Below are 24,554 nucleotides of genomic sequence, written 5' to 3'. Positions count from 1 at the left end.
CGAAATCGTTGTCGCGAGCTCCTTCGGGTCCAGGAGGGGGCGGATGAGGATGGCCAGTCCTGCGCGTCCATTCATGGGCAACGAACGCCGCCCACATATCTGGAGAGGCGAGGATCATGGCACTGAAGCTATGGAGAGTGATGTCGTATTCGTTGAGTCCAGGTTCGTCGAGAAGGAGTACCTAAGCCCGCTCTCTCCGTGCTGCCCTCATATCTTGCGCCAACACCCTCATATCGTGCATAGGGTCGCGATCGTTTCCGTTTCCGTTTGCAACATGATCCGCGATACCGGCAACACCCGCAAACATCCCTCGGTCTGCTTCCTGCATCCAAGGAGGGAGAAACATGTCGGGGTGAAAGCGGTTAAGGTTACGTCCCATTTGCCCTACGCCTAGTTCATTGGCTCCGGCCTCAAGATGGTGTCGGGCAGCTCTGCCGCGGACAACTCGAAGGCGGTTTCTGAAAAATTGTGGCGGGAATAAACCGTGGTTGGCGGCTTCGAAAAACGTGCGGGGGTCGGCGTTTGCATTCTGGGGGTCTATCAGGTCGACAAAGGGGTCCCGCTCCGTACACTCGGGTTTATGACGACAGTAGAGAAAGCCATGCTCGTTGCGCTGAAACGGGGCGAGGCATACATAGCACCATTCATGAGAACAGATACCTGCCAGGATATACAGTTAGTAACCGATCATCCGGGAAGACGAGGAGGGGGGTTGCGATGATTCAGAACTTACAGGTAATGTGATTGCAACCGGAAAACTTGTGGACGGCCTTGTTGCACGATGGACACTTTTTGCTAGACTTGGTGATCTCTGCCTCGGATGCCCTTTCGTCTTTCTTCTTTTGGGTGTTACGCTTGTCATACTCCTCGCATGTTTCGCCAGAGTGCCATGGTACGTCGTGCTTGATGCAATGTGAATTCTTACAGGCCTTGCACTTGAAGCGCACGCATCTGACATCGTCTATTTGGCCGGAGTTACACTTGGACGATTTGCACCATCGAAAGTTGGGAATATTTCCGAGAGCTGCGCGAGTAGCCAGCTCATCGTAACGTCTGAAAACGGTTTTTGATGCGTTTCTTTGGACATCTGCGAACTCGAGAGATTTAGGGCACTCCGGACACTTAATCCGATCCCACATCTTAGTTTCCAGCTCCGAAGCAATCCACTGGCTTAAACAAGCGTTGCAGATGGTTGGCTTGTGATTGCATCCAGATGTGATCTTGTATGCCATGAGGCTAAGATTCTTGCTGTCAAGGCAAACGCTGCAGGCTTCGTCGGGTAGAAGCCAAGCTTCCTCGGCCGAGAAGATTTTGGCAGCCTGACCAGAAAGTTCGACCTCGTACGTCTTTCCCCAACAAACGCGTGTAGTCTTACTGACACGCGTACCGTTGAGCGTCAAAATGATCTCCGACCAGTGAGCATTGAAACCAGTTTTTCCCCGTGAGCGGACATTCCGAAACAGGCGGGTATCAAGGTGATGTTGCCAGCGCCTAACACTCATGCCGTCGTAGAAGTAATGCGACTCGGGATGATAGACGTAGCGCCGTCCAAGGCCATTGATCACAGCATATGCGTTCGTCCGCGTAATGTGATAACTAATCCAACAACAAAGCCAGTGTCGCTTGATTTCAGAAACCACCCAGCTGTCTCCCTGCAACTGACCTGGTCGTGTTCCCCCTCGAGCCACCAGCAACACCCTGTCCGGATCAGAGATGGACATGAAAGCCGCAATTTTGCGTCTCAACTCGCCTACCGTGGCGCCGCCTGTATCGATTGCCTGAACGAGTTGAGCCGCAAGTTCTGGGGGAATTGGCTGGTTGTTCGCATCCTTGTACTGACTGAACTTCCACTGGTCAACCTCGGCAGAAGATCTGGACATGCGGTACCAGATCTTGAAAGACGTGGGAGGGAGCACATCCTCGGGGTTGAGTACTCTGCCGTCCACATAAAAAGCAAAGTGAGCAGCCGTGGCGATGGGATGACCCTTGTCTTGATAACGGCGCCGAACGAGCTGTTCGAGCTTAGCGACTACAGAACCGGGCCGCAGAGCGAACTTCATGTTCGGTTGTCGATCATCCAAAGGCTTTAGCTCGACGTCCACAGTTGGCGCTGGAGGTGTCATCCGTCCGCGACGTAGGTGTGAGTGTCGATCCGGATCCGACAGCATGCGATCCCGCTCGGTCTCGATACGACGCTTGTGGCGTGGAGACAGGCGCAAGCCGAAGAGAGGCAAGAACAGGCCGGTATGGCGAGAGTCTCTGCTGGCATTGCCGCCTCCTCCGTTGGAATTCGACGTAGTACTATTGTTGATGTTGCTTTCTGGGGTTTTCGAGCCCCGCTTTGAGTCCTTGCTAGGCGCCATAACGAACCACAACTCCTTGCGACCGCTGTAAGCAACCTCTTTCCATCACTACTCTCGATTCCTTGTGAAACCGGGTGTTGTTGAATACGTGACGCTCTTGGAAGATGAGCTTATGGTGAGGAGCGCAAGCGACAGCGTGTCTTTGTCAGCCGGGAAAAGTATGGTTTCGCGAAGAAGACTGGTTCGTGGAGGAAGGTTGAGTGAGTGACCTTGCGCGTCGCAAAGCAAATTCGAGCTCTGTCTAGGGCGAGGAGTGAATGGGAGTGAAAGCAAAGGTCTGGCGAGGGGTCGGAGGGGTGAATGGCACCCATTTTGGACCTCAATCCAACTGGGAACCGTGGACTTGGGATGAAGGAAAGACGGCGAAGGTTTGGAAAGCGGAAGGACGTCGATAGCCGATAATGCCCGGCACCCACTTGCCAGCCTGACTGAGTGAGTGAGTCGAATGCAGGCTTGAGTCGTCGCAAATGGAAGGCACGAAAGCAGGGCAGGCACACCTCTCCAAGTGGTCCAAACGATCCAAATGGCAGATGCAAAGTGTGCGACCGAGTTCTCATGAGTGGTTGCCACCAAGGCAGGAGGGACTGGCGACGCACCTTCAGCAACTGCCAACCCACAATGGAAAGACATCCATATGATCGGCTGGCCAATGAGCATTGCAGCGAGCATGCAGATTCCCCTTGACGGCTTGACGGCGTTGGCCATGGCTTCACCACAGCCAATCGATCCACGCCAAACGACCCTGACCTCAGTGGACGAGAAAGGTCGCCCTGGTTATCGCGTTCGATGTTCAAGTTCAGTTCATTCAATACGTACGCCATTTTCCAATTCGACAGCCACCATCACGGACCGGACCCATCTTTGTCTACTAACACTACCTATGTATCCCGTCATTTTGGGCATCCAGACTCAGGCCTTGAGAATGGAACGGATGAGCCAGGCCACAATTGAACCATGCGAAACCCGAAGCGAGGGTTGGGTATCTTGTACCACCTCAAGATACTTAAATGCCGGAGCTGAACAACCTGAAGCGTTCCCCGCATTGCATGTCACCTGTCATATATTGATTGATGATTGAACGTTTACAAGTTATCCAGCATCCCATGTTCGAGATCACTGCTTTTTGTACGGACAACTGAGAATCTTGGAGTTGATAGTATTGGTCGACCCGGCCCGAGAACTTTTGCACATGATGTGCCTTTTATGTATCGTGCCTATCAGTTCGGCATCGGGATGTCAAACTCAGGAACAGGAACCTGAACAGCTGTGGTTGACGAACCTATGTATGTCACTATGTCAACGATCGAGCAAATCGCACTGCGCGGTTACCTGCGCAAACGCTGGTTCGAATACACTTTGTGGATATTTACCTCGCTCTGATGCAGAGCCGGAGTTCATCTTCCGAGGGCGATGAAGACCTTGATGGAGATTCAGGGGATCTGGTCTATACAGCACCGATCACACTCTCCAGATCTCGACTCCATCAAACACCCCCTGGCACAAGATGAGGTCAAGATGAGAAGGGAGTTCTCAGGGTTTCATCTCTTGATGGGCAATGGAAAAAAAAACAAAAAATGTTACGTCTGACTGGACGGAATTGGGACTATCATTCATTCAACTTCACATGAAGCAGACACACGACGATCATCAAGTACTTCAGCCAGAGTGACAGTTCACGTTTATGTCAGCCTTTGTCCAGTCACTTTGTCTACAACCCGACCTTTTTTGGCCTGTCCTTTCAAGTTTATATCCTCATCTTCAATTTTTTGAAGTTGTCATCAATTGCTTTTATATACCACTAACTATCCTACCGCGTGACCTTTCTCATCCTCTATTCAAATGTGCTACGTCTCATATCGATTATTTTCGTTGTTGTTGCCTTCGTTGTTGTACCTTAAGCCAGACCTCTTTCTTGGATGCTTTGGCTAGGGGGCTGTCACGCTTCGTCGGTCATTTATATTGAATCCTCCGATGATGTTTCCTCCGATGATGTTTCCTCCGTCAAGTCATCATCTTCGTTGTCATCAAAGTCGTCGTTATCAAATTCGTTGTCATCATCTTCGTTGTCATCAGATTCGTTGTCAATGAAATTGTTCACGAAAACCGGGAACCCGCCCATAGGTACATGGCCTTGTGGCATGGGCCCATCCGCGTTCATCGGATTTGTCCATGGCCAATGTCGAAGCCAAGGAAAATCATTGAAATACGAATCCACCAGAATCAGCTTCCCCCCAGGCCTCAACGCTCCTCTAAATTCCAAAAGCCAGTTGACATTCCTCCAGTCCGCTGGATTCTGGACCTCAAATCCCTCGATTTCCTCAATGTTCAGCTCTCTCTCCCCCCACCAATACTCCCCTCCAGTTCGCAGTCCGGCAATGACGAGCAATCGCAGGTTCTTGCCTTCGAGCCTTCGAGCCAGCTGTAGGACCTCTTCCATCTGGAACTGCGTGGTGCCGAATTTGCGTTTTGTAACGTGCCTCAAGTCGAGGTAGAGTGTCTCGAGATTTGTCAAGGCCTGATAATCAACGTACAAGGGCACCATGTGCTCAAAATACACACGGTCTCGGACCCCTGCCATATTAGCCAGCACCGTGGCGGCCGGTGGTTCTGTGGGAGGAATGATACCATAACGGGGGAAGTCAATACCTACTTCCAGATTGAGATAGGGATCGCTGTTGATCATGAGATGGCGGATACGTTTATATAGAACCCAGGGGTCTTGGTTAGGAGGTTCTGGGGAGAGATGTTTCTTTACCTGGTTAAAGGGTCTGGCTTTGACGGTAGCGGCAACAGCCGAGGACGCCGGTGCACCGGTGGCCACCCTCAAATAACCGTTGTCGTCAAACCTCTCCGTGAACCCTTCGATGAAAGGCAAGAGTCCAACCATTTCGTCTCCCCAACTGATCATCCCCTCAAGCCCGCTACGCACCCGTTTTCCCAACCCTCTCTGCGTAAATCTTCCCAACCATTTCGTCGCCCTCTGATTCAAGACGACCAACCTGTCCGACCTGAGCGTTCTCTCTCTCTTCACCTCCCTCGCCAAAAACTTCCCCATCCTCGTATTCTTAATGCTTGTCATGTAGGCATTGATACCCTTAGTCCTCGCCTCCTCAACCATTTGGTCCCATGGCTCAACCTCTTTTCTTCTCCCATCTCTTCCATTTCCACGATAACCCATTCCCTTCCTGAGCCTCCCCGTCCAGACTGCTCCTCCCTCCCACCCCCTTGCCTCCGGATCCAACTTCCCCTCCCAATCCGTATCCCACGCCCCAACGCCTTCCATGATGACCTCCTTTTGGAACGGAACGCATCCGCACTTTTCACAATGTTTGTTTTCGAACCCATGTGCTCCCTCCCCAAAGAGTGGACATTGCGTTCTTCTCATCGAGTGTCCCGCAAAATAACTCTTCAGCTCCCCATAAAACTGTTCTTCTCCCTGCCCCCCCGCCTGCACTACTCCTAGTGTTTGCGAGCTCGGCGTGTACACGTCCACTCTGAGCTTCCTCAGGATTTCCTCGAGTTGGGGCTTTTCTCGCTGTCGATTGCAGATCTTCCAGTCCGAGCAAAACAGCTCGAAAGCGCAGACATCGTCGTGCGTGGTCAGGGCGGCGAGCACAAGCTGCGTTTTGATCTCCTCCGGAATTATAGTGGGTGACCTGGGGGCTAGGGCAGGAGGGAAAGGGGGAGGGGAAGGAGAAGGAGAAGGAGCTGCTGGTGCTAATCGTCGTCTTTGGGCAGCTGGCTGATTAGGAGCCGCTCCGTTTGCTGCTCTTTTAGGTGGCATTTCTATTGTGAGAATATGTCAGCCGTTACCTGACTTGTCAAGGTAGATATGTATGTGACTGGTTGAAAGATCGAAACAAGATGATAAGAACAGCAAGCAGGCATGAACAGATACTATGTTGACAATCGGATTGTTTAAAAGCAGTCAGCTTTTTTGCTATGTACGGCCCTGTTCAAAGAGTTCTATCAGCAACAATTCAAGGTAGACAAAGAACTATATCAACAATCAGTTACTGACAAAGCGGGCCAGGAAATAGCAATTCTATTTTCACAATCGCATTGTTTCAAAGCAACCACCCATCTCGCTGAGTACGATTCTGTCCAGAATTCTATCAGCGAAAACTCAATGCAGACAAAGGGCTTATTAGACAACCAGTTGCCGACAAAGCCCATCAAGGACAACTGACCAGCTTATTTATATCCCTTTCTCTCGAATTGAAAGGCACGACACTCACAATGAGGTTCAAAGAATGGATAGAGGGTCACAACTATGAATTAAGATAAAGGGTATTTGACTGTCTCTCATCCTCAAACCAAACGGGCACCAAACCACGCACGTACAAGACCCCTCATGTACTTTCCTGCCACCCAAGATATGCGTTAAATCGCCCATTCCTGCTCTGTTAATCACACCTGACCTCCTCTCGTTAGGCGCTCTGCGTACGTATTAATGCTTCCTTTCAGCTTATTGCCTCGTGTCAAGGTGGATACTGCCGCCGCGATACATGCCTGATTACAAGCCTTCCGAGAGGGTCCTTTTTGGGTAGATACAAAGAACTGAATTCAACCTTCAACGCCGCCGCATCCAAAGCAAACTAAAAAGTAAACTTTTGAGAAGCATCGAGGTATCAAACGTCCGTCATTCCTTCATGAGGTGCACTGCTTAGAGAAGGGCAGCGGCGAAGACACCAGCAGCGGCAGCAGCAACACCGTTGCCGAGGAAGGCAGCAGCGTTGGTGGGAGCAGCAAAGCTTTCAGAGGTCGAGGAAGCGGGGGCAGCGGAAGTCTCAACGGCAGTGTCCTTGGTCTGGGTGGGCTTGGCAGCGGAAGTGGTGGCAGCGGCGCTAGACGAGGATACCTTGATCGCGGCAGGCGGCTTGGTAGCGCACTTGTCTCTGATGTCCGTCTCGCACTTATCCTGACCCTGGGAATCGTTTGGGTGGTTGGCGATGCAGGTGTCGAAGGCGAATTCACACATGAGCTGTAGGGCGTCGCGTCAGAAACCTTGCTTCCAGAACAAAGACCGAGGGGCACTTACAAAAGGTACAGTCTGTTCGTATTCCTCAACAGCTGGGGAAACGCCAGAACTGCAAGTGCAGCTCCATTCCAGCGTCGTCTATAAGTAAAGAGGGAACCTGTGGTCAGTGATGCTTCCTTAAGCGGTACTTCAGATGGTCAAAACATACCGGGTCGCAGTCGTTCTTCGAGACAGACATGCCGCAAAGAATCTTGCAGGTGTTGTACTGGGCAACACACCACTGGTCTGATGACAAGACGGTGTTAGTATCTCGAGGTAACACGACTTTTGAAAACTGTGTTACATACTCCTCAAGGTCGGGTTAACAGAGTCGACGGGGACGGTGAGGTTGCTGTTGGACGACTGGGCGGCGACGGCAGCGGTGAGCGCGGAGAGCGCGACGAAGATGATGTTCTGACGCATGGTGACTGGCGATGGGAGGTGAGTGTGTGATGAGTTGAGGTTTGTTGTTGTGGTGGTGGTGGTGTGAAGTAGAGACTATTATGTATCGATGTCGGAAAACCCGGACGTGATATTGTTTGGATTAGTTATTAAAATCTGAGAGAATGGTGAAGGCGGGGAATATGTGGCGTTCGCAGAACAAGCAGACGGAAAAATTACGAAGAGACGAGAGGGAGGAGAGATAAGAAGGGAGAGGCGGGTATTAAGTGCAATGGAAGGCCGCGGCGGTCGGTGTCGACGAGAACCTGAAATGAAACGATTCTGGGACGGGACGGCACCCCCGGTTTTTCGAAAGAAGCCCAAAACGGGAAGGCACGCAGGACGAGTGCCGGGTTTAATTGCTCCTTGCTGCTGCGTGTTTATTGGAGCTCGGCCTTTCCACCTGCTGCGTCCGGGTCACGGTCGCACACCGTCAACGTTGGTTGTAGCCGCCCTAGGACCTGGGTACCTCGCTAGGTGTACTGGTGTAGAGGTGTACACAGTGTCATAGATCCCGGCTCCCGGCACCCGTTCACGGCCTGGATTTATTAGTGTACATGGCCAGAGGCGGAAAATCAGAGGCGGGAAGAGGGCGACACTGGCGACGATAGAGCGCGAACTCACAATGAGAGCGACTGATACCGACTGCACTCCGTCCCTGCAAACCTACGGTAACGGGCCAAGACCCCTTGCAAATCCGCTGCAACGCTAGGTGGCTTGGCAATTCTTGGACAGTGGGTAGAATTGTGGCTGGTGCGACTGCCGGACTGGACGCCCGAGAGCGCTGAACCCAGGGCAGAACCGCTCAGGACCGTCCCCCCAAGACCTGAGCCTGTTCTTCGGCGGTGGGGCAAGAGCAAGAGTGCAAAGACACCTTCGTTTTCACGATCCACCGGCGACTCCCCAAAGACTGGACGCGAGGAGAGACAGCCATCAGGAACCCCGATTTGCACCGATGCTAGCGTGCAGCTGGTGAAATGAGCCCATGCAAACATTTCGTTCCCGAATTCTCGGTTCTGTCTCCTTGGCCCGTCTTCTACGGTCACGCGGCTGCTCGATTTGACATGGCTCCGGTGGGTGAAACGTCCTCTGATAGCGATGGTAGCGTCATCGTTATATTTCTCTCAGAAAACTCTGTAGAAAACTTGTGACACAGATATCAGACGTGGGCCAAGCCAGGGCGGTCACATCACAGTGCAATTAATGTGGATCAAGAAAGGGAAATCCCGAAGGGACGTGGGTTCGCGGGCCAACCAGAAATGATAACAGATGCGGCACCAATGGCTCTTCGCTTGGGAGTTGCTCGGATGGCATGGGATGATGGAAATGTTGGCCTAACAACCCGCCTTCCTCTGTTTCCGGCGCGGGTTGGCATGGCCGTGGCATTTTTCTAGTCATGCTCAAGCGCGGGCGGTCAAAGCCATTCCATTTTCTATCGAACGAACTTGGGACGAACTGTTGCATTCCGTACCTACCTAAGTCTCACATTTCTAACATGGTAGTCGCAGTCGCGAGGCGAGGTGTATGTATCCTGGCAGTTCAGTTCAATGCTGATTTGATGGCTAGTGCGGTTCTTGCGACGGGAGTTTGCCCAAGATACACAGCAAAACGATGGGAAAACCACATGCGAAACCAAAGAATTGGATAAAGTATGTAACTTGTACAATGAAAGTATTCAAATCGCATCTGGTTGACATTACTTCGTGTATTAAAATTTTTGGTATGGTGATAGGTAGGTTGCGTAAAGTGCGTGTCAAAGTCCCGCGCTAACGGATAAACCACTGCAGGGGTGAGCTGTATAGTGCCGTCTCGTAAAAGTCACCGCTAATCACAATCGCTGCGTAGATCGAGTTCAGTTGTGGAGCTTCCTCTTTGGCTCAGTTTGTCTGCCCCCCAGGAAATCGATCCAGCGATGTCAAAACACCAACAAAAGACACAGCATCAACTGCAATATTTTGTAGCATTGCAGAATCTTTCAGTGACAGAGTGAAACCGTCCAAGCCGCCAGGGGTTCCTTCTATCGTCGCTTGCAGTTCAATCCATATCATCAGCACCATCTTCTGTTGATTTAGCCCCACACGTGATGCACGTGGCAGAAGGCACGTCCATCATTCACGGTCCCACCTGGTTTTGGCAGGCGGTAGGTTGGTGATCAGGCAAGTTCCGACGCTGCAGCTGTGCAGTGGACGGTGCAGGCGAGCAGGCGCACAGCGCACAGCGCACAGCACATCGACCGCCTGAAGGTGGTGTTAAAGCACCGCCCTGGTTGACAGTGGGCCAATCAAAGGGGCGCAATTGCTCGTAGAGGCAAGAGGCAGTGAAAGGTTCACCAGGAGCTCCCCCGTCAAACTACGTAGGTATGTATGTAGGTACCATTTTCACTGCACATCATGGTTGGGACCCGTGTCTCTCTCCCGCGGCTCTCCCTGGGCCCTGGCAGCGAGACCTGGATCATCCGGATGGGTTGCGATTCCACAACGTCGGGTCGGCATCTCCAACACAAATTTTCTCGCTAAATTGTGCGGATTGCTGTGGGACATGAGAAATTGACCAAACGAATCATGTGGCTATCGTTTGGGGCTTCCAAGTGATCGACTCTGTGTGAGTCGCCTGTGATTTTCGTCACGGCGAGTATTTGATGCGACGGTTCACCTCGCTATCGCAAGCCGAGATGCGCTGAAGATCCGACGAACCGGACTGGTCTCGAACGCATTCCAGCGTTTTGCAACCTCATCTCGGGGGGCACCGGACAACCGACCACGCCTTGCCCAACGTCAGTCAATGTCCAAACGCCGAGCAGTCGAGCACAAAGTTTGAGCGAGCGATAGTCATAAGAGCATGACGAAGGGCAAATAAATGAATGTTCTTCATAAGCTCGGTCCCTGGAGAGTGTTTGTGCACACCCTGCAACCCCTTGTGCGCACACTCCTACACTACCGCGATGGTATGAAAAAAAACAAAAAAAGACATGGTAGCCGCGCCGCCTCGTCTGATATCCAGCAGACTCCCTGAAGATCTTTTATCAATCCACACAAAGCGAGACGAAGCTTTGAACTGTGCTGCATCATCTGCCGGCGCGCAGTGTTCGGACAAAAGTTCACTTCACATACTCTGGTAATCTTTTGCTACACGCACCGCTGTCCCTTTGTGTGGCCGCCATGTCAAGGCCGGTTGAGAGTAAGGCTGCCTCCAGGGTGAGTGAAATACAGGGTCCTTGGCGAGCAATATGTACGTTACCCTCCACAAGACTTCTGGTGGGTTCAATGGATCGTTAAATCTTTACGGCGCTTTCGGTCCGTAGACAACAGAACCTGGAGCGCATCAATGACCGGGCGGGCTGCGGCTTCAGAAGGGTATCAGTGATTTTCCATCTGGCAGCGACCGGTAGATCTACGCACTTGATCCTTGTTCAGGCGCTCAACCTACTGTATTTATTGAGGCGACAGATGGTCTGGACTAGGTGCACCGCGGGTACGCGGATATTAATGATCAAAAAGGGGAAGGCAACCGCAACGACGCGCGTGGACCCTGATCTGTGATTAAACAGCATCGGCAACGGCTTCATCTTGATGCGTAGCAAGCAGTAGAACGTCTGGTTGCACTGCGCTCGCTTGCCCCGGCTGCTCTTCACGACGCACAACGTCTTCAAAGAATCCCGACCTTCGAGACGGGCCACGGGATCACTCATCTCCAAGTTACCCCAACGACAAGGCCATCAAGAGCCATGAGAAACCATGGTGCAAGGACTTGATCTTTGGCCACTGGGCCTTGCAGTCGTTATCATCGGCGCGCTTTGGGTCTATGGAGTCAACAGGACCATGCGAACGGTGCCACCCACAGCTCTGAAACTGTCACCCAATTCCAACCGCTGGAGCAAGGAATATATACGGGAGACATATGAACGGGTCAAAAAGAACCCCGTCGATATCAAGAAACATCTCCCACCCAAGTTGGACAGACGGTACATCGTGGTGGGCGGTTCCGGTTAGTTTTTTTCTTGTTTTTACGAGCCATGCCCGCTCCAAATTCCTCGTGAACGAGAAACATGAAAAGGGGTAACCGTAACTGACACGCCACGATAGGTCTTGTAGGAGGTGACATTGTCTCACACTTGATCGCTCGTGGACAGTCCGCGGAGAGTGTCCGGATCGTTGACTTTGCTCCTCTTCGTCGTCCCCAAATGCTTGGTGTGGCCAGCAAGGTTGAGGTCATCAAGACTGACATCACCTCCCCCGACTCGGTGAAAGCGGCCTTCTCCAAGCCATGGCCTGCGTCTGTTGCAAGTCTTCCCCTGACCGTGTACCACACTGCCGCCGTGATCCGTCCTGGCGAACGGAGCATCAAGACTTATGACCGTGTCGCTCGCGTAAACGTCGGTGGTGCCTCCAACGTCCTGGCTGCTGCCAAGGAGGCCGGTGCTGACATTTTCATTGCCACGTCCTCATCCTCCGTTGCCCTCAAGCCTATGAAGTTTTGGAAATGGCCTCTTTCCAGCTTGGCAAGTAACTATGTTCAAGTGTTCAACGAGGATGACTTCGATCAGCCGTTGAAGGCTCACGATGACTTCTTTGGCAACTGTGAGTCTCATTCTAAGCCCCGGTTAGTAGGTGCACTGGTAATGAACTTTTGCTGAACGACGGTTAAAATTGATGCGAAACAAGACGCTCGCGCCAAAGCCGAAGCTGAACGTCTGGTCTGCGCCGCCAACCAAGAAGGCTTCCGTACCGGCGTTGTCCGTCCCGGCAATGGCATCTTTGGAGATGTAGAGCACGACGTAACCTTTAGTCCTGCTCTCAAAGCCGGTAGCATTGTCTCCTGGACGCCGCACGTCATCCAGTCAGTATACCTTGTGATTTTTTTTTATTTTTTTTATTTTTGGGGGGGGGGGGGGGGTTTCTTTGTCTCTAGATCCTCCGACTAACGCCCTAACCACGCCTTTAGAAATTGGATCTCCTCCCGCAACGTCTCCATCGCCCATCTCCTCTTCGAAGCCGCACTTAACCCCGCCGTCCGCCCCGTCCCTCCCGCCTGCGCCGGCCGTCCCCTCCTCGTCACCGACCCCGGCCCGCCCATCGCCTTCCAAGACTTCTACACCTTGAGTAGCTTGCTCTCCATCACCCCCATCACCGAGACCTACTGGGCTGACTTGATCATCAACTTCCCTGTCCTGACCAAGCTGTTTGGGTGGAAGGAGCCCGCGGGGGATCTGGCCATGCTACAGCCGGCGGTGTTCACTGTGTCGGCGTACACGATTTGCGATGATTCCAGGGCGAGGAAGAGTGTGGAGGAGGGAGGAATTGGGTACAAGGGCGTTACGGATACGTTATATGGGTTTTGTGAGCAGATGGCTGTGTGGAATGGAAGGGTTGAGAGGGGGGAGGCCGGGCCGTTAAAGGGTATGAAGATCGGTAAACCTGTCGTTGCATGAACGGCTTTTGGCTGCCACTGGAGAGTTGCAGACGAGAAAGAGAACTCATGAATTAGCGAGAAGGAAGGGATATAGGCGAGAGATTGCCTGTAAATGAAGAGGGACGAATGGCAGCCTGTTGGATAAATTTCAATGATGGTCACACCATATGTAGCATGATGGTCCGATCAAATTGGAGATCAGCGATGAAGCCCCGAGACTTTCGGTCTCGAGGCAGAACATATGTACCTTTGCTAGCGTAGTTCTGGGGCTGGCTGTCTTATGTTAGCCCTTTCCTCGGTTTAATCTTGTCGAAAATGCAGTGTAGTGAACCGAAGGCCATCGAACGCCCGACAAGAGGGGCTTGGCATGCACCGCACGGCAATGCAAGTGACCTACTAACCCTCTTGAGCTCACACATGTACAGCGAAATATATCGAGTATGCAGTTACTTGGCATCTTTGTAATCCTCATTACCTCTACGGTGTCCCTCACACAGCATAGAACGGCTGTCCTCCGGAAAAATGCTCCCACGATCCCAAGTTGCAATTCCGCGAGCTTGGGTCAGATGTAGACGTCTATCTAAGGGGACCTGTTCCACGAACCTCAAGCTCACAAAGCGGGTACCTAGAGGTAATATTACACTGTCGATGTTGAGCAGAGTCCTATACCCTGGATACATCTCAGCCTCAACCGGCTATCGCCATAATGTCCCGTATCTGCCCAGCCGAGAAAGGTCATCAAAGTAAATCAAGCAGGTCAAAAAACACCTCGGGGTATACTATTATGCACGCCTCCCCGCGTCTTTGGTACACCTCTTAACTGAATGAAACTCAAAGGGTTTCCTGGACCAAAGGAGGTATAATAGACTCTGGGTATTGTGCTCCCAAATTCTTACAAGACGAGAGGACTTCACAGTTTTGTAACGGCCTTTTCTAGCTAAAGCGAGCCGTATTAGACTGTCCTTGTTCGGTTTATTCTTACGACTATTGCGCTACCTACCTACCTACCTACTTTGCTATACCCCTCTTGCATCCACGTTTTTACACATTACTACGGTCTTTCTTGCATTTCGACATTGTACAAGTCATGATTTGAGACCTAAGAGCATCTATACTAGCACGCAATTCCTTTCCAGATGTAAGTCATTCAACTATACGCACAGTTTGTGTTTGTAGTAAACTTCTCAAGCTACTATATAGATTCATGCGTCAAACTGATATTCACCAATCTTCTAATGGCTGGATGGCCGAGCGGTCTAAGGCGCTAGACTCAAGAAAATTCTTCTTCACCACCAGGTGAGGTGCATTCTAGTATCGCAAGATGCGTGGGTTCGAATCCCACTCCAGTCAATTCTTTTACTTGTTGCTCTGGGGGGCTTCTTCGTCCTTTTGCTCCTTGCATTGATGACGGAATACTTCGACTTTTTTTTTTTTTCGACTATCATCTCTATGACAGATGGATGCTGATCTGAAGAACAAATTGACTTGTTTGCCTCGGGCGGTCATTTTGCGTACCGCAAACACCCCGAAAACGAGACCCGCAAAGACTTGCATGAGAAGGGTGTCAGAAAGCAGGTATGTCTCGTGCCCACCATCTCTGATGCTGATTTCGAGGGAATGTACAATACCCACCCGCGAGACGTCACAATAGGCCATGGAAAGACCTGCGAGACGTGTTATGGCTAGGTAGAAACACAGACCATGCTATGTAGCTCGAAATGCAAGAGTGTCATTGGAAAAGTGTATTATATTGGACCTGTTCGGTATGTCCTTACGACCCCTCGTCCAGTCGCCGAAGTAGAGAACAAGTAGTAGGCAAAAAGTAACTCAACGCATAGAACAAAGGAGAGAGCTCGAGCAGGAAAACAGACCCGTCAATACTGGCTATTGTTGTCCAGTGAATTGACCAGCCATGAGAAGAATGAAATGCAACGATGCGCCATTGGTATCATAGGAAAAGAGAAGCTGATCAAGCGCGTAGCTAACCTCCCAAGGACAAACAAAACCCAGACATAAAAATACAGAGCCATAACTCCCAGCGATGCCATGCAAAATGAAAAAAGCAAACCTGGCCCCTAATAAGAAATAGGGATCTCATCCAAGCAGCTCGATCTTAAGAAGAAGTCGGTGCCCTCTCCGCAGGCGGTAGCGTTCTGCCAGCAGAATCTCTCGTAGCCACCGCCGCCGCCTTCCCCTTACCCTTCCCACTTTCGGCCCCCCCTTCATCATCTCGATATTGCCCCTCACCCTCCCTCTCATTACCATTACCGATATTATATGTCGTCGATGCCCGTTCGCGGTCTCTTTCCCTTCCCAGATCAACAAGCGTAGGCGACTCCCCCGAACTACTCAACATCCTCGACCGCTCGTCCGCCAGCAGCTCCTCTTCATCTTCCTCCCTCGCAGCTCTTTTCCTTTCCTCTCTCGCTGCCCTCCTCTCCTCTCTTTTGTCCCGCCCACCACTGTTCCCATGTAGTCCACCGTTTCCGCGCCCATTACCGCCATGATCCACGTCATCAACTAGCTCGCCGTCCGCAGTATCATACTCGGGAACCTCGATCCAATCCTTGGGCACCATGCACGGCAGAGCCACGCCGATGCTGGCGGCACGATTCAGCCATGCCGGCCCGGGCAGCCCCGTCAGCTTCTGACACAGGTGCGACGTAAAGTGGTTGCAGTTTTTCGTCAACAGGTTGTAGGCGGTCCCGAGAAACTCTTCGGACGCTTCGCGGATGATGGCGTCGATCTCGGCCGGCGTCGCGAGCGTGAAGCCGTGCAATAGCTCGCACCGAAAGGTGCCCCCTGGCGGCTCGGTGCGGGGCGCCGTCCAGTAGACTCCCGTCTTGCCTCGGTGTGTGTGGCCACCGTAGGCGTATTCGCGGCCGTTGATGACGACGCCGGAATGGAGAAGGGAGGTTCCGAGGAACCAGAGGGTCGAGGAGATGCGGCCGGGCTTGAAGAGCGAAAGAAGAGAGCTGGTTAGTACCAGTCGTAGCCATGGGGGAGATAGTCAAAGGCGGAGAAGATTGGAACATACCGGCAGGAGATCGTAGACGTTGATGAGGATCTCGGTCTTTGGAATTGCTAGGGTCGATCGGTGTGGCCTTGCTGGCTTGTGTGACTTCTTGCCTGACATGGTGACGACGGTTCGTAGAGGCACTCCCCCGCTCAGATGGACAAAATGGAGGACCTGAGACGGGAATGTTGAAGCTCGTCGAACGGGCGGGAGTAAGCAGTTAAACTCGGTCGCTGAGAAAGCTCGATCACTGCTTCATAGGGCGCATGCGGCTCCCGAAGTTGGCGATTCAAGACAGGTCTCGAACCCTTGAGGACAAAGAGCTATTCAGCCCCCAACCGCTCGATCAGCGCTTATGCCGGAGGTCGATGGAAATAGGCTGGAGGCGAAACGACGGGATACGCACGATGCGGTTGGGAAGACGGACGCTTTCAGCAGGCGACAATGAAGGACGGAAAATGGACACGTAGACGGAGATAGGTAATGTCTGGATGTATTGTCTGGAGAGGCATTCAGCTATAGGATGCAAATGTACGCGTAAATAACTGGTTAAATGACTACCCGAAATGCTTCCAATTTGCTCGATCTGGGGTGTTTGTACGACGACATGGCAGCAGATCTCGCACCTTTGCGGCTGGCAGCTGCGTCGAAGGGCCATACGCTATGCGAACAGGTGCTGGGGTGGCTGTCGCAGAGCGTCATCACACACCCAGCAGGGGCAGGGGAGTCGCCTGTGACAACACCCCGCTCAGGGCGAGGGCCTGAATCGGTGAATCGATCTTCCAGGACGGGCAAAAAACTAAGACACCCCACTCGAGCTGCTGGAATGGGACGGGACGGGACTGACTGACTGACACGATCCATGTGTTTTTTTGTTTGGGCTTTGGGCGGAGTCTTCAAACAAGGGCTGATAAAATTTTGCATTTGCCCTTTTCCTTCCGTGATCTTTTTGGATCAGCCAATTCTCGCAAACAAGAAAACCCCCAAAACAAAATACCACTTGTCCTTGCAATTTGGCAACGTTGGTTCTTGTTACCCTTGTTGCTCTTTTTCTTTTCAAACAATCAATCTTGGACCATCAAGCGATCGACCATTACCAAACAACTCCTAGTAGGGAAGGAAGCCGGCTTTGAGACATTGACTTGTCCTTCTTAGCGGCTGTTGCAGATTTGCCTTTTACCTTCCTCTTTCTTTTTTTTTCCACACTTTTACCGGAACGTTGTGTATTTTTTGGGCGGGGGTAGTAAGCCTTTCAGCCCACTGGCAACCGTCAAAACGTCTTCTCACCTAGGGCTCCGATCCCTATTTTTCGCTTCTCAACCCTCCTCTTTACCCCTCCTCCGAACCAAAGTCGCAGCAGCTGTTGCTAGCTCCAGCTCTCGCAGCTTCCGCTCTGCCTCTTTCCCCCTCTCGCTTCCTCCAAACAGAAAAGGGCTTGACTGCACCTTCGTCTACATCTCCACCCGTTCTTATAGCAAACGGAACAAGATGCCTCCCAAGAAGCAGGTCGTGGAGGAGAAGATCCTCCTGGGCCGTCCCGGCAACAACCTGAAGAGCGGCATTGTGGGTTGCGCCTAGGTTAGGCTCCATCTCCCCAACCCCGCTGACACTGTTCTCGATGCCGATTCTAGGTTGGACTGGCAAACGTTGGCAAGTCCACGCTCTTCCAGGCCATCACCAAGTGCAACCTTGGTAACCCCGCCGTAAGCGACCCTCTTCCTCCCGCCCCCACGCTCGCGACCCTGGCGACGACAACGACGACGACGACGATGATGATGATGATGATGATGATGACCGGAAGCTAACACATCCACCCGCGCGCCAGAACTTCCCCTATGCCACCATTGACCCCGAGGAGGCCCGCGTCATCGTTCCCGATGAGCGCTTCGACTGGCTGTGCGAGAAGTACCAGCCCAAGTCGCGCGTCCCCGCCAACTTGACTGTCTACGATATCGCTGGTCTTACCCGCGGTGCCTCCACCGGCGCTGGTCTCGGCAATGCTTTCTTGTCTCACATCCGCGCCGTCGATGCCATCTTCCAGGTTGTCCGTGCTTTCGATGATGCCGAGATTATCCACGTCGAGGGTGATGTCAACCCCACTCGTGATCTCGACATCATCAGCGAGGAGCTTCGTCTCAAGGATATCGAGTTCGTCGAGAAAGCCCTCGAGAACCAGAAGAAGAAGACCCGCCAGGGCGGTCAGTCTCTTCAGATGAAGCAATGGAAGGAGGAAGAGGCCACTATCGAGAAGATCTTGGCCCACCTCAAGGACGGCAAGGAGGTCCGCAAGGGCACCTGGGGTCCCAAGGAGGTAAGCAACATTTTCCTCATCCGCATAACCCTCCAATCCTTGAATGATGATAAAAGGCCCAAGGCCTGAATTATAAACCCAGCTCTTCGATTCCTCTATGAGGATCCATGAGACAAAAACTTTATCCTGACACATCCTCCATCCATCACTATGCATCACGTTTCGTTATTGGTCATCGAAACATCTGCTAACTCCGCATGATTCCAGATCGAGGTCATCAACCCTCTCTTCCTTTTGACTGCCAAGCCCGTCGTCTACCTCGTCAACCTTTCCGAGCGTGACTACATCCGCAAGAAGAACAAGCATCTTCCCGCGATTGCCGCCTGGATCAACGAGCACGCCAAGGGTGATCCCATCATTCCCCTCTCCGTCTCCTTTGAGGAGCGCCTCACTCGCTTCGAGACCGAGGCCGAGGCTGCCGAGGAGTGCAAGAAGGTTGGCGCCGAGTCTGCTTTGCCCAAGATTATTATCCAGATGCGCAAGGCCCTCAACCTCGGCTCGTTCTTCACCACCGGTCCCGATGAGGTTCGCCAGTGGACCATCCGTAACGGCACCAAGGCTCCCCAGGCCGCTGGTGTCATTCACACTGATTTCGAGAAGACCTTCATTCAGGCTGTCGTCTACAACTACAACGTCCTCAGGGAGCTCGGTGGTGACGAAGCCGAGGTCAAGGCCAAGGGCAAGGTCATGACCAAGGGCAAGGATTACGTCGTTGAGGATGGTGATATCATCCTCTTCAAGGCCGGTGCTGCCAAGAGCTAAACGATACACGTAAATTGTCAATACACATGAATGATGAAATCCCAAATGACTTGGCTTCCTATCTTTGTTGTGTTCACTTCCTGATTGTATACGCGCCTTGTGTATTTTGTAAGCATGTACATCCTGTCTTGATATGGTTGTTGAAGATTTTCAAACAATTTGATGGGTATGCCGTACATGGATTCATTTCACTTAGTTGACAGGAGCACCGTTTGTTTGTTTGCCACTTATTCTAAGTCTTTGATCATCCATACCCCCATGTTCATACCTAACATTACTGCCGGCTGTAGACCCTGTGCTGGTCTAGTCAAATGTCAGATGGTGCTTGTCAATTACAATTCTCTTTTCTCGCGACCTCGTGTACTAAGAGTTCTTGCCAAGAATTGAACCTTTAAAGTTCCTCCCAAGAATCATTAAACTGTAACTGAATCACACCTGCCGTTATACTAAGACTAATCAGTATACCACTCTCCAGGTACAAGGTTCTCATTCGTACTAACGTCCACCTTTCTGTGATACATGTACATAGCGGTGACTGTGATGGTACATGTCAACATCTGTTAAGATAGTCCAGGTTCCATCTCGTTATTGGCCTTTCATCCTATGTTATTGTATATAAGAGTCCCTACCCATCCATTTCCACTAGTACATACTATGACAGTCACAGTGAGCCAGCAACTTCCAAACATAACAGATATAGACCTGGACCTCCATAATTTCAGTCGAAGAAATTGAGATGACGCACATATCTTGCCCGGAATCATAATGTCTTGTGAAGCCGGCGATGCTGAGGGTAAGTAGAGTAGACCAGACTGAAAAAGAACGCAAGAGGTGCTGTTGCAACCAATTAACGCAAGAGCAAAGTGGCGGACTGGGAGGGTGGTGGGTGAAATTGATGGAGGAGAGCCTCACAAGAGAGAGAAAGAGAGAAAGAGAACGAGAAAAGAGAAAGAGAGAAGGGCAGGGTTGGAGAAAGAGACCAAGTGGAGGAACCCGTGCTCGACAATAGGCGGCCAAGGTACACCTCACTGGAATCAGGCATCGACGTTAGTTCAAGACCATCACAAGATTGTTCAGTGCCGGACTCGAAAAATCCCCATTGAAAGGGGAAAAAAACAGACGAAGAAGAGGGTAATTTACACGAGTCAGAGGTCGGCTTTGTAAAAAACAACAACACATAAGTCTTGCTACACCATTCCAGTGAATTGGTCGGTTCCAAGGCTACTGAGATATATGAGCTTCAGGAGTTGTTGACGGTGGGGTTGGAGGCGATGTGTCCAGCATCCTGTCATTGATGGGTATTTGTGTTGTTCGGATATTCACATCAATACAAGAGTCACGATAATGTGTTCAACTGGATTGGGGACATCACACACAACGATTGTATACCTACGTAGTGTCTTGGTGTTGAATGGTATTTGATGTATGTGGTATGTATGGTATATGCAAATTTTCCTCCTTACCCCCGGGCATCATGATGAACCAGTCATTTCCCTAATCCGGGATTTTCGGCGCCCTTCTTTCTTTCTTTCTTTCATTCATTCTTGTTCTTGATGACAAAAGAAAAATTGGTATGCTACATGAAAATGCAAATGCTGAGACCGCCCATTTTAAACCCATGCTGTTTCCCTGTCTTGAACTCCGTTGAAAAAGAAGCCAAAAGCCAAATGCAAAATCTCTTTGCCAACAACCAGGTTGAAGAAAGATGGTGAAGAAGAAGATGAAGATGATGAAAAAAAAGGGAGTGGAGTGCCAGACTTTTATCCCATGTACCGTTTCTCTCTTCTTTTCCTCCATTAGCGGGAAGAAAAAGGAGCAAAGGGGAGTATCACGTTCAACTGAGTGAAGTGAAGAAACCCGTTCTTCAACTTCGCACAAGTCGAGATGATGGTGATGATGATGCCAGATCAATACCGCCCCTTGTACCAGGCCCCTTTTCCATTCCGTCACACTCACAATTGTGCCGCAAGTTCAACTTAGCAAGCACCATACCTCACACCTCTCTTCCCCAACTCCTTCCTTCCCACAGCATCCTCAGGCCAGATCCACCCCCTACTCCTCTTCGCCTCTCTCTTCTCCGCCAACTGCGGCTGCGGCATCCACTCATCCCTCGCCAGCGCCTTCCGTCTCGTTCCCTCAGCGGGCGCACCGATCTCCGCCTTCCAGTGTACCTGTCCGGGAACAGGCTCGTCGCCCGCAAGCATGCACAATCCCCAAAGGGCCAAGCAAGCCGTCATCTGCACCTCGTTCACATTCTCCGCGGACACGGCCGCTTCGCTACCCGTGGCAGCAAGCTGCACGCTGCCCACCTCGAGATAGCCGAAATGCGGGGTGGTCTCGGTCCCGTTGCGAACAAACACCAGCTCGATCTCGGTCAAGATGAAGCCGTACCGGCACCCGTGCTCGCGCATGACGTGGTGCAAGTGCGCGAGGCCGCGCAGATACTCGACCCGCTTGATGTTTCCCTCGACGCGCATGCCCGTGTTGAAGCGGTCAAAGGACTTGACGAGCCCGACGACGCGCGCGGTGGGGCTTGCCGCCGAAGATGGCGGCGACGCTGTTGGTGGCAGATTCGCCGGCGACGTTGGCGATGAACATGTTGTCGGTTGCTGCTGCGGATGCGGAGGAAGCACCGGTGGCGACGGCGGCCATGGGGCTCTTGGAGGGAACGGAGAGCTGGAGAGGGCGCTGCGAGCAGAGGGCCAGAGCGGCGTTGAGCTTGGGGAGGTAGTGAGCCGAGTAGATGGAGTGCAGCGCGGCTTCGGTCTCGGGGTGGCGGTGGTGAGGAGAAGAGGCCGTGGGGAGGAGGGCCTGTGAGATGGGCACCGAGAGGCAGGCGGAGGCGCCGGGGATGGAGAGGATGGAGGCCGCGGTGAAGTTGGTCCAGGGGCGAACTTGTCGGACGTCCCACCAGAAGTGCTTGGTGTGGGGATCCCGAAGCGGGAAGGAGATGGTGCGAACGAGCGACGGAGCCGGGTTCGACGAGGTGAGGTAGGATAGGAGGGTCGTCGAGGGCGTCATGTCGGGGGTGATGGGAGCGGCGGCAGCGAGAGGCGAAGGTGCGCGCGGCGCATACGGCTGGTACATGAAAGACTCCGGCTGGGGGAACTGAGCCTGGGGCTGCGGCGTAGGCGACGGGCTGAGGCTGGCCCGAGTCTGGGATGGCACATAGGTCGGCATTTGGCGGTAGGTGGGATAGCCATATCTCTCGATGGTGACGTGGTCTAGGCTGCACAAGGACGCCCGGCGAGAGTGAGGTACCGATGAAGGCTCGGCAACATAGTTGATGGGAGCGAAGACGATGCCGCTGTTATCCTCCGCGAAGGGGAGAGGAGTCGCGAAGGAGATGGCATCTGGGTTGGTGTAGCTGCGCTGATGTACAGGTCGGAAGCTGTCGGTATTGGCCCGGGCCCGGGCGATCCTTGGGCCCGGCATAGTCCGAGCACGCTTGGGGGCCGGAGCAGCAACGGCGGATGGATCGATGGACTGGTCCTGGCTGCGAATCTTGGGGAGGAGAAGAGGTCCATGAGTACGGATGGGTGACCGGCTCCGGACCGGTGTTGTCCTCCGTGTGCTTGTTGCGCTCACTGACTCTGAGGGAGAAGACTCAAAGGAGGAGTAGACCGATGAGCCATGGGAGACGGAGCGAACATGGCTAGGGTTGAAGTTGATCTCAAGGAGAGAAGGATCGAAAGAAAAGCTTGGCGGAGTGACTGGAAGTTCACACGATGGGAATGTGAATTCGTAAGGGATACCTGTTGCCAGACTATGTCCCAACAACGGTTAGCTGTGAAGCTGATGGCAGTCTGGGGTAGTGGAAACAACCTACGTAGACATCTTGAAGCTTGTGTAGTGGAAGGAGCGGATTACAAGATTAGTTTGGAAAACAAGGATAGGAAGGAGACCCGCTCCGATGGTGATTCTAAATTGTATGAGAGTGGAGGTGAAAAGGAAGGAAGGGATCGTATGTATGGTCTTGGCCCGGACACTTGAGACTCTAGATGCCTGAAGAGAAGATGTTGTTTGGACATGAAGCAAGAAGGGGCAACAAGAGGAGGGAAACAAGGTTATACTTATCCTCATGCTCAGATGGATAACTCGAGATCATAGGCCATGGAGGGCCGGAGAGTATGGACCCATGTTAGCACCAGGAGAGGACTGGACGATGGATGCCCATTGCCGGCGCGAGAAGCATGGGCATAGGAATACTAGCGTTAAGCGTGGGCCGCGGTCGCGAAAACCACATGAGAGACATGCTCGGAGACACAGGCGTGTAAGCTGTGCTCACAAAGGTACGTATCTCTTGTGAATACTTGTTTAGTGAGTGTACAAAGGCGCGAATACCTATCTACCCCTGGTGGAGAGGTCCAAGAGGGATTACCGGAAAGAGCAAGAGAAGAGAAGAGCAACTTGCAGCCTCCAGTGCTACCTTGGCTACGTTGTTACCCTTTGCCCTTGTCACGACCCTAGTCTTTGGTGGTTAGCAGCTTGGCAGTCGGGTTTAAGGCTGGAACCCATGGACGACTCTGATTGCTCAGATATCCAAATAAATCTGAAACGCGGAGATCTATGGCGCTCGTTGAGACCCAGGGTCATGTCACTCGACGATTTATTTGGATAGTTGAGAAATGGGTTCGTAATTGACGGATAGAATAGCCGCCATTGTGGTTGTCGGTTTCTGGAGACATGATGCTTTGAGGTCGACGTCAAAAAAAGGTAAACACAGGTCGGAAACACTATTCAGGAGAGGAATGATAGGGTATGTAGACTGATAAGATACCGATAATCTCGAATCTCACTTACATGCATCAACATGTCGGATCGGAGGAGGGCACACAATGGACAAAGAGGACAAAGAAGACGTACCGGCAGTTACACGTTCTCTCGCTCCATTCATTCCATGTGGAAGCTTCCTCAAGATGCTTCATGGCCCAAGCTCCCTTTTTTGGGACTTCACGCAAAGAAGAGCCCTTTTCCCTTCTGGGAAGCCCTAGTTCTGAGAAGTCGAAGGTAGATGGGCATTTCAGCAACACCATTGGCCATAAATCCCATGTCGGTGCAAGCCGCCATGCAGGCGTCTATGAGTCATATTTAGACACATGGTCCCGCCTACAGCGTAGCACTGTTACCCGTCAAGGGTCATTTGTTGTACTTGATCCAGCACTCGCCAGTAGCAACGATACTTTCAGAAGCTCCCCTTTCGAGATCTTGGGCCCAGGCGCCAGCCGCGGG

The 24,554-nt window shown here is 52.2% G+C and overlaps 7 protein-coding genes and 1 non-coding gene across 8 annotated transcripts; 3 read left to right on the top strand and 5 right to left on the bottom strand.

Moving 5' to 3' along the window:
* Positions 1-181: 181 nt before the first annotated feature.
* On the bottom strand, positions 182-2,871 carry NCU02039 (hypothetical protein; the record flags this gene model as incomplete). The annotated part of the gene is made up of 2 exons (XM_959568.2): positions 734-2,871; positions 182-660 (listed from the first exon to the last, which is right to left on the bottom strand). Exons 1-2 carry the CDS (start codon positions 2,361-2,363, stop codon positions 182-184), a joined length of 2,109 nt encoding a protein of 702 aa, XP_964661.1. The 5' UTR covers positions 2,364-2,871.
* A 1,446-nt stretch (positions 2,872-4,317) lies between these two features.
* Positions 4,318-6,147, bottom strand: NCU02040 (hypothetical protein; the record flags this gene model as incomplete). Its single annotated transcript, XM_959569.3, has 1 exon — positions 4,318-6,147. The coding sequence occupies one exon, from the start codon at positions 6,145-6,147 to the stop codon at positions 4,318-4,320; it is 1,830 nt and encodes a 609-aa protein (XP_964662.3).
* Positions 6,148-6,388: 241 nt separating this feature from the next.
* On the bottom strand, positions 6,389-8,431 carry acw-11 (anchored cell wall protein-11). Its single transcript, XM_959570.3, has 4 exons — positions 7,692-8,431; positions 7,553-7,629; positions 7,405-7,482; positions 6,389-7,347 (listed from the first exon to the last, which is right to left on the bottom strand). The coding sequence occupies exons 1-4, from the start codon at positions 7,804-7,806 to the stop codon at positions 7,030-7,032; spliced, it is 588 nt and encodes a 195-aa protein (XP_964663.1). The 5' UTR covers positions 7,807-8,431; the 3' UTR covers positions 6,389-7,029.
* A 2,844-nt stretch (positions 8,432-11,275) lies between these two features.
* NCU02042 (hypothetical protein) lies at positions 11,276-13,562 on the top strand. Its single transcript, XM_959571.2, has 4 exons — positions 11,276-11,808; positions 11,907-12,401; positions 12,486-12,660; positions 12,766-13,562. Exons 1-4 carry the CDS (start codon positions 11,559-11,561, stop codon positions 13,250-13,252), a joined length of 1,407 nt encoding a protein of 468 aa, XP_964664.1. The 5' UTR covers positions 11,276-11,558; the 3' UTR covers positions 13,253-13,562.
* A 908-nt stretch (positions 13,563-14,470) lies between these two features.
* On the top strand, positions 14,471-14,583 carry NCU15014. Its single transcript has one exon. It is a non-coding gene; the product is annotated as a tRNA-Leu (tRNA).
* Positions 14,584-14,944: 361 nt separating this feature from the next.
* NCU02043 (UPF0326 protein hag1) lies at positions 14,945-16,912 on the bottom strand. The gene is made up of 2 exons (XM_959572.2): positions 16,271-16,912; positions 14,945-16,186 (listed from the first exon to the last, which is right to left on the bottom strand). Exons 1-2 carry the CDS (start codon positions 16,367-16,369, stop codon positions 15,347-15,349), a joined length of 939 nt encoding a protein of 312 aa, XP_964665.1. The 5' UTR covers positions 16,370-16,912; the 3' UTR covers positions 14,945-15,346.
* Positions 16,913-17,153: 241 nt separating this feature from the next.
* On the top strand, positions 17,154-19,712 carry NCU02044 (GTP-binding protein). Its single transcript, XM_959573.3, has 4 exons — positions 17,154-17,812; positions 17,881-17,952; positions 18,075-18,560; positions 18,768-19,712. The coding sequence occupies exons 1-4, from the start codon at positions 17,738-17,740 to the stop codon at positions 19,320-19,322; spliced, it is 1,188 nt and encodes a 395-aa protein (XP_964666.2). The 5' UTR covers positions 17,154-17,737; the 3' UTR covers positions 19,323-19,712.
* A 970-nt stretch (positions 19,713-20,682) lies between these two features.
* Positions 20,683-23,728, bottom strand: NCU02046 (hypothetical protein). Its single transcript, XM_959575.3, has 2 exons — positions 23,152-23,728; positions 20,683-23,088 (listed from the first exon to the last, which is right to left on the bottom strand). The coding sequence occupies exons 1-2, from the start codon at positions 23,403-23,405 to the stop codon at positions 21,816-21,818; spliced, it is 1,527 nt and encodes a 508-aa protein (XP_964668.3). The 5' UTR covers positions 23,406-23,728; the 3' UTR covers positions 20,683-21,815.
* Between the last annotated feature and the right edge of the window lie 826 nt (positions 23,729-24,554).

The sequence above is a fragment of the Neurospora crassa genome, linkage group I (genome assembly GCF_000182925.2).
Source record: "Neurospora crassa OR74A linkage group I, whole genome shotgun sequence".
Taxonomy (NCBI): domain Eukaryota; kingdom Fungi; phylum Ascomycota; class Sordariomycetes; order Sordariales; family Sordariaceae; genus Neurospora; species Neurospora crassa.
Note: the sequence above shows the minus strand (reverse complement) of the source record. Positions and strands in the feature narration are given on the sequence as shown.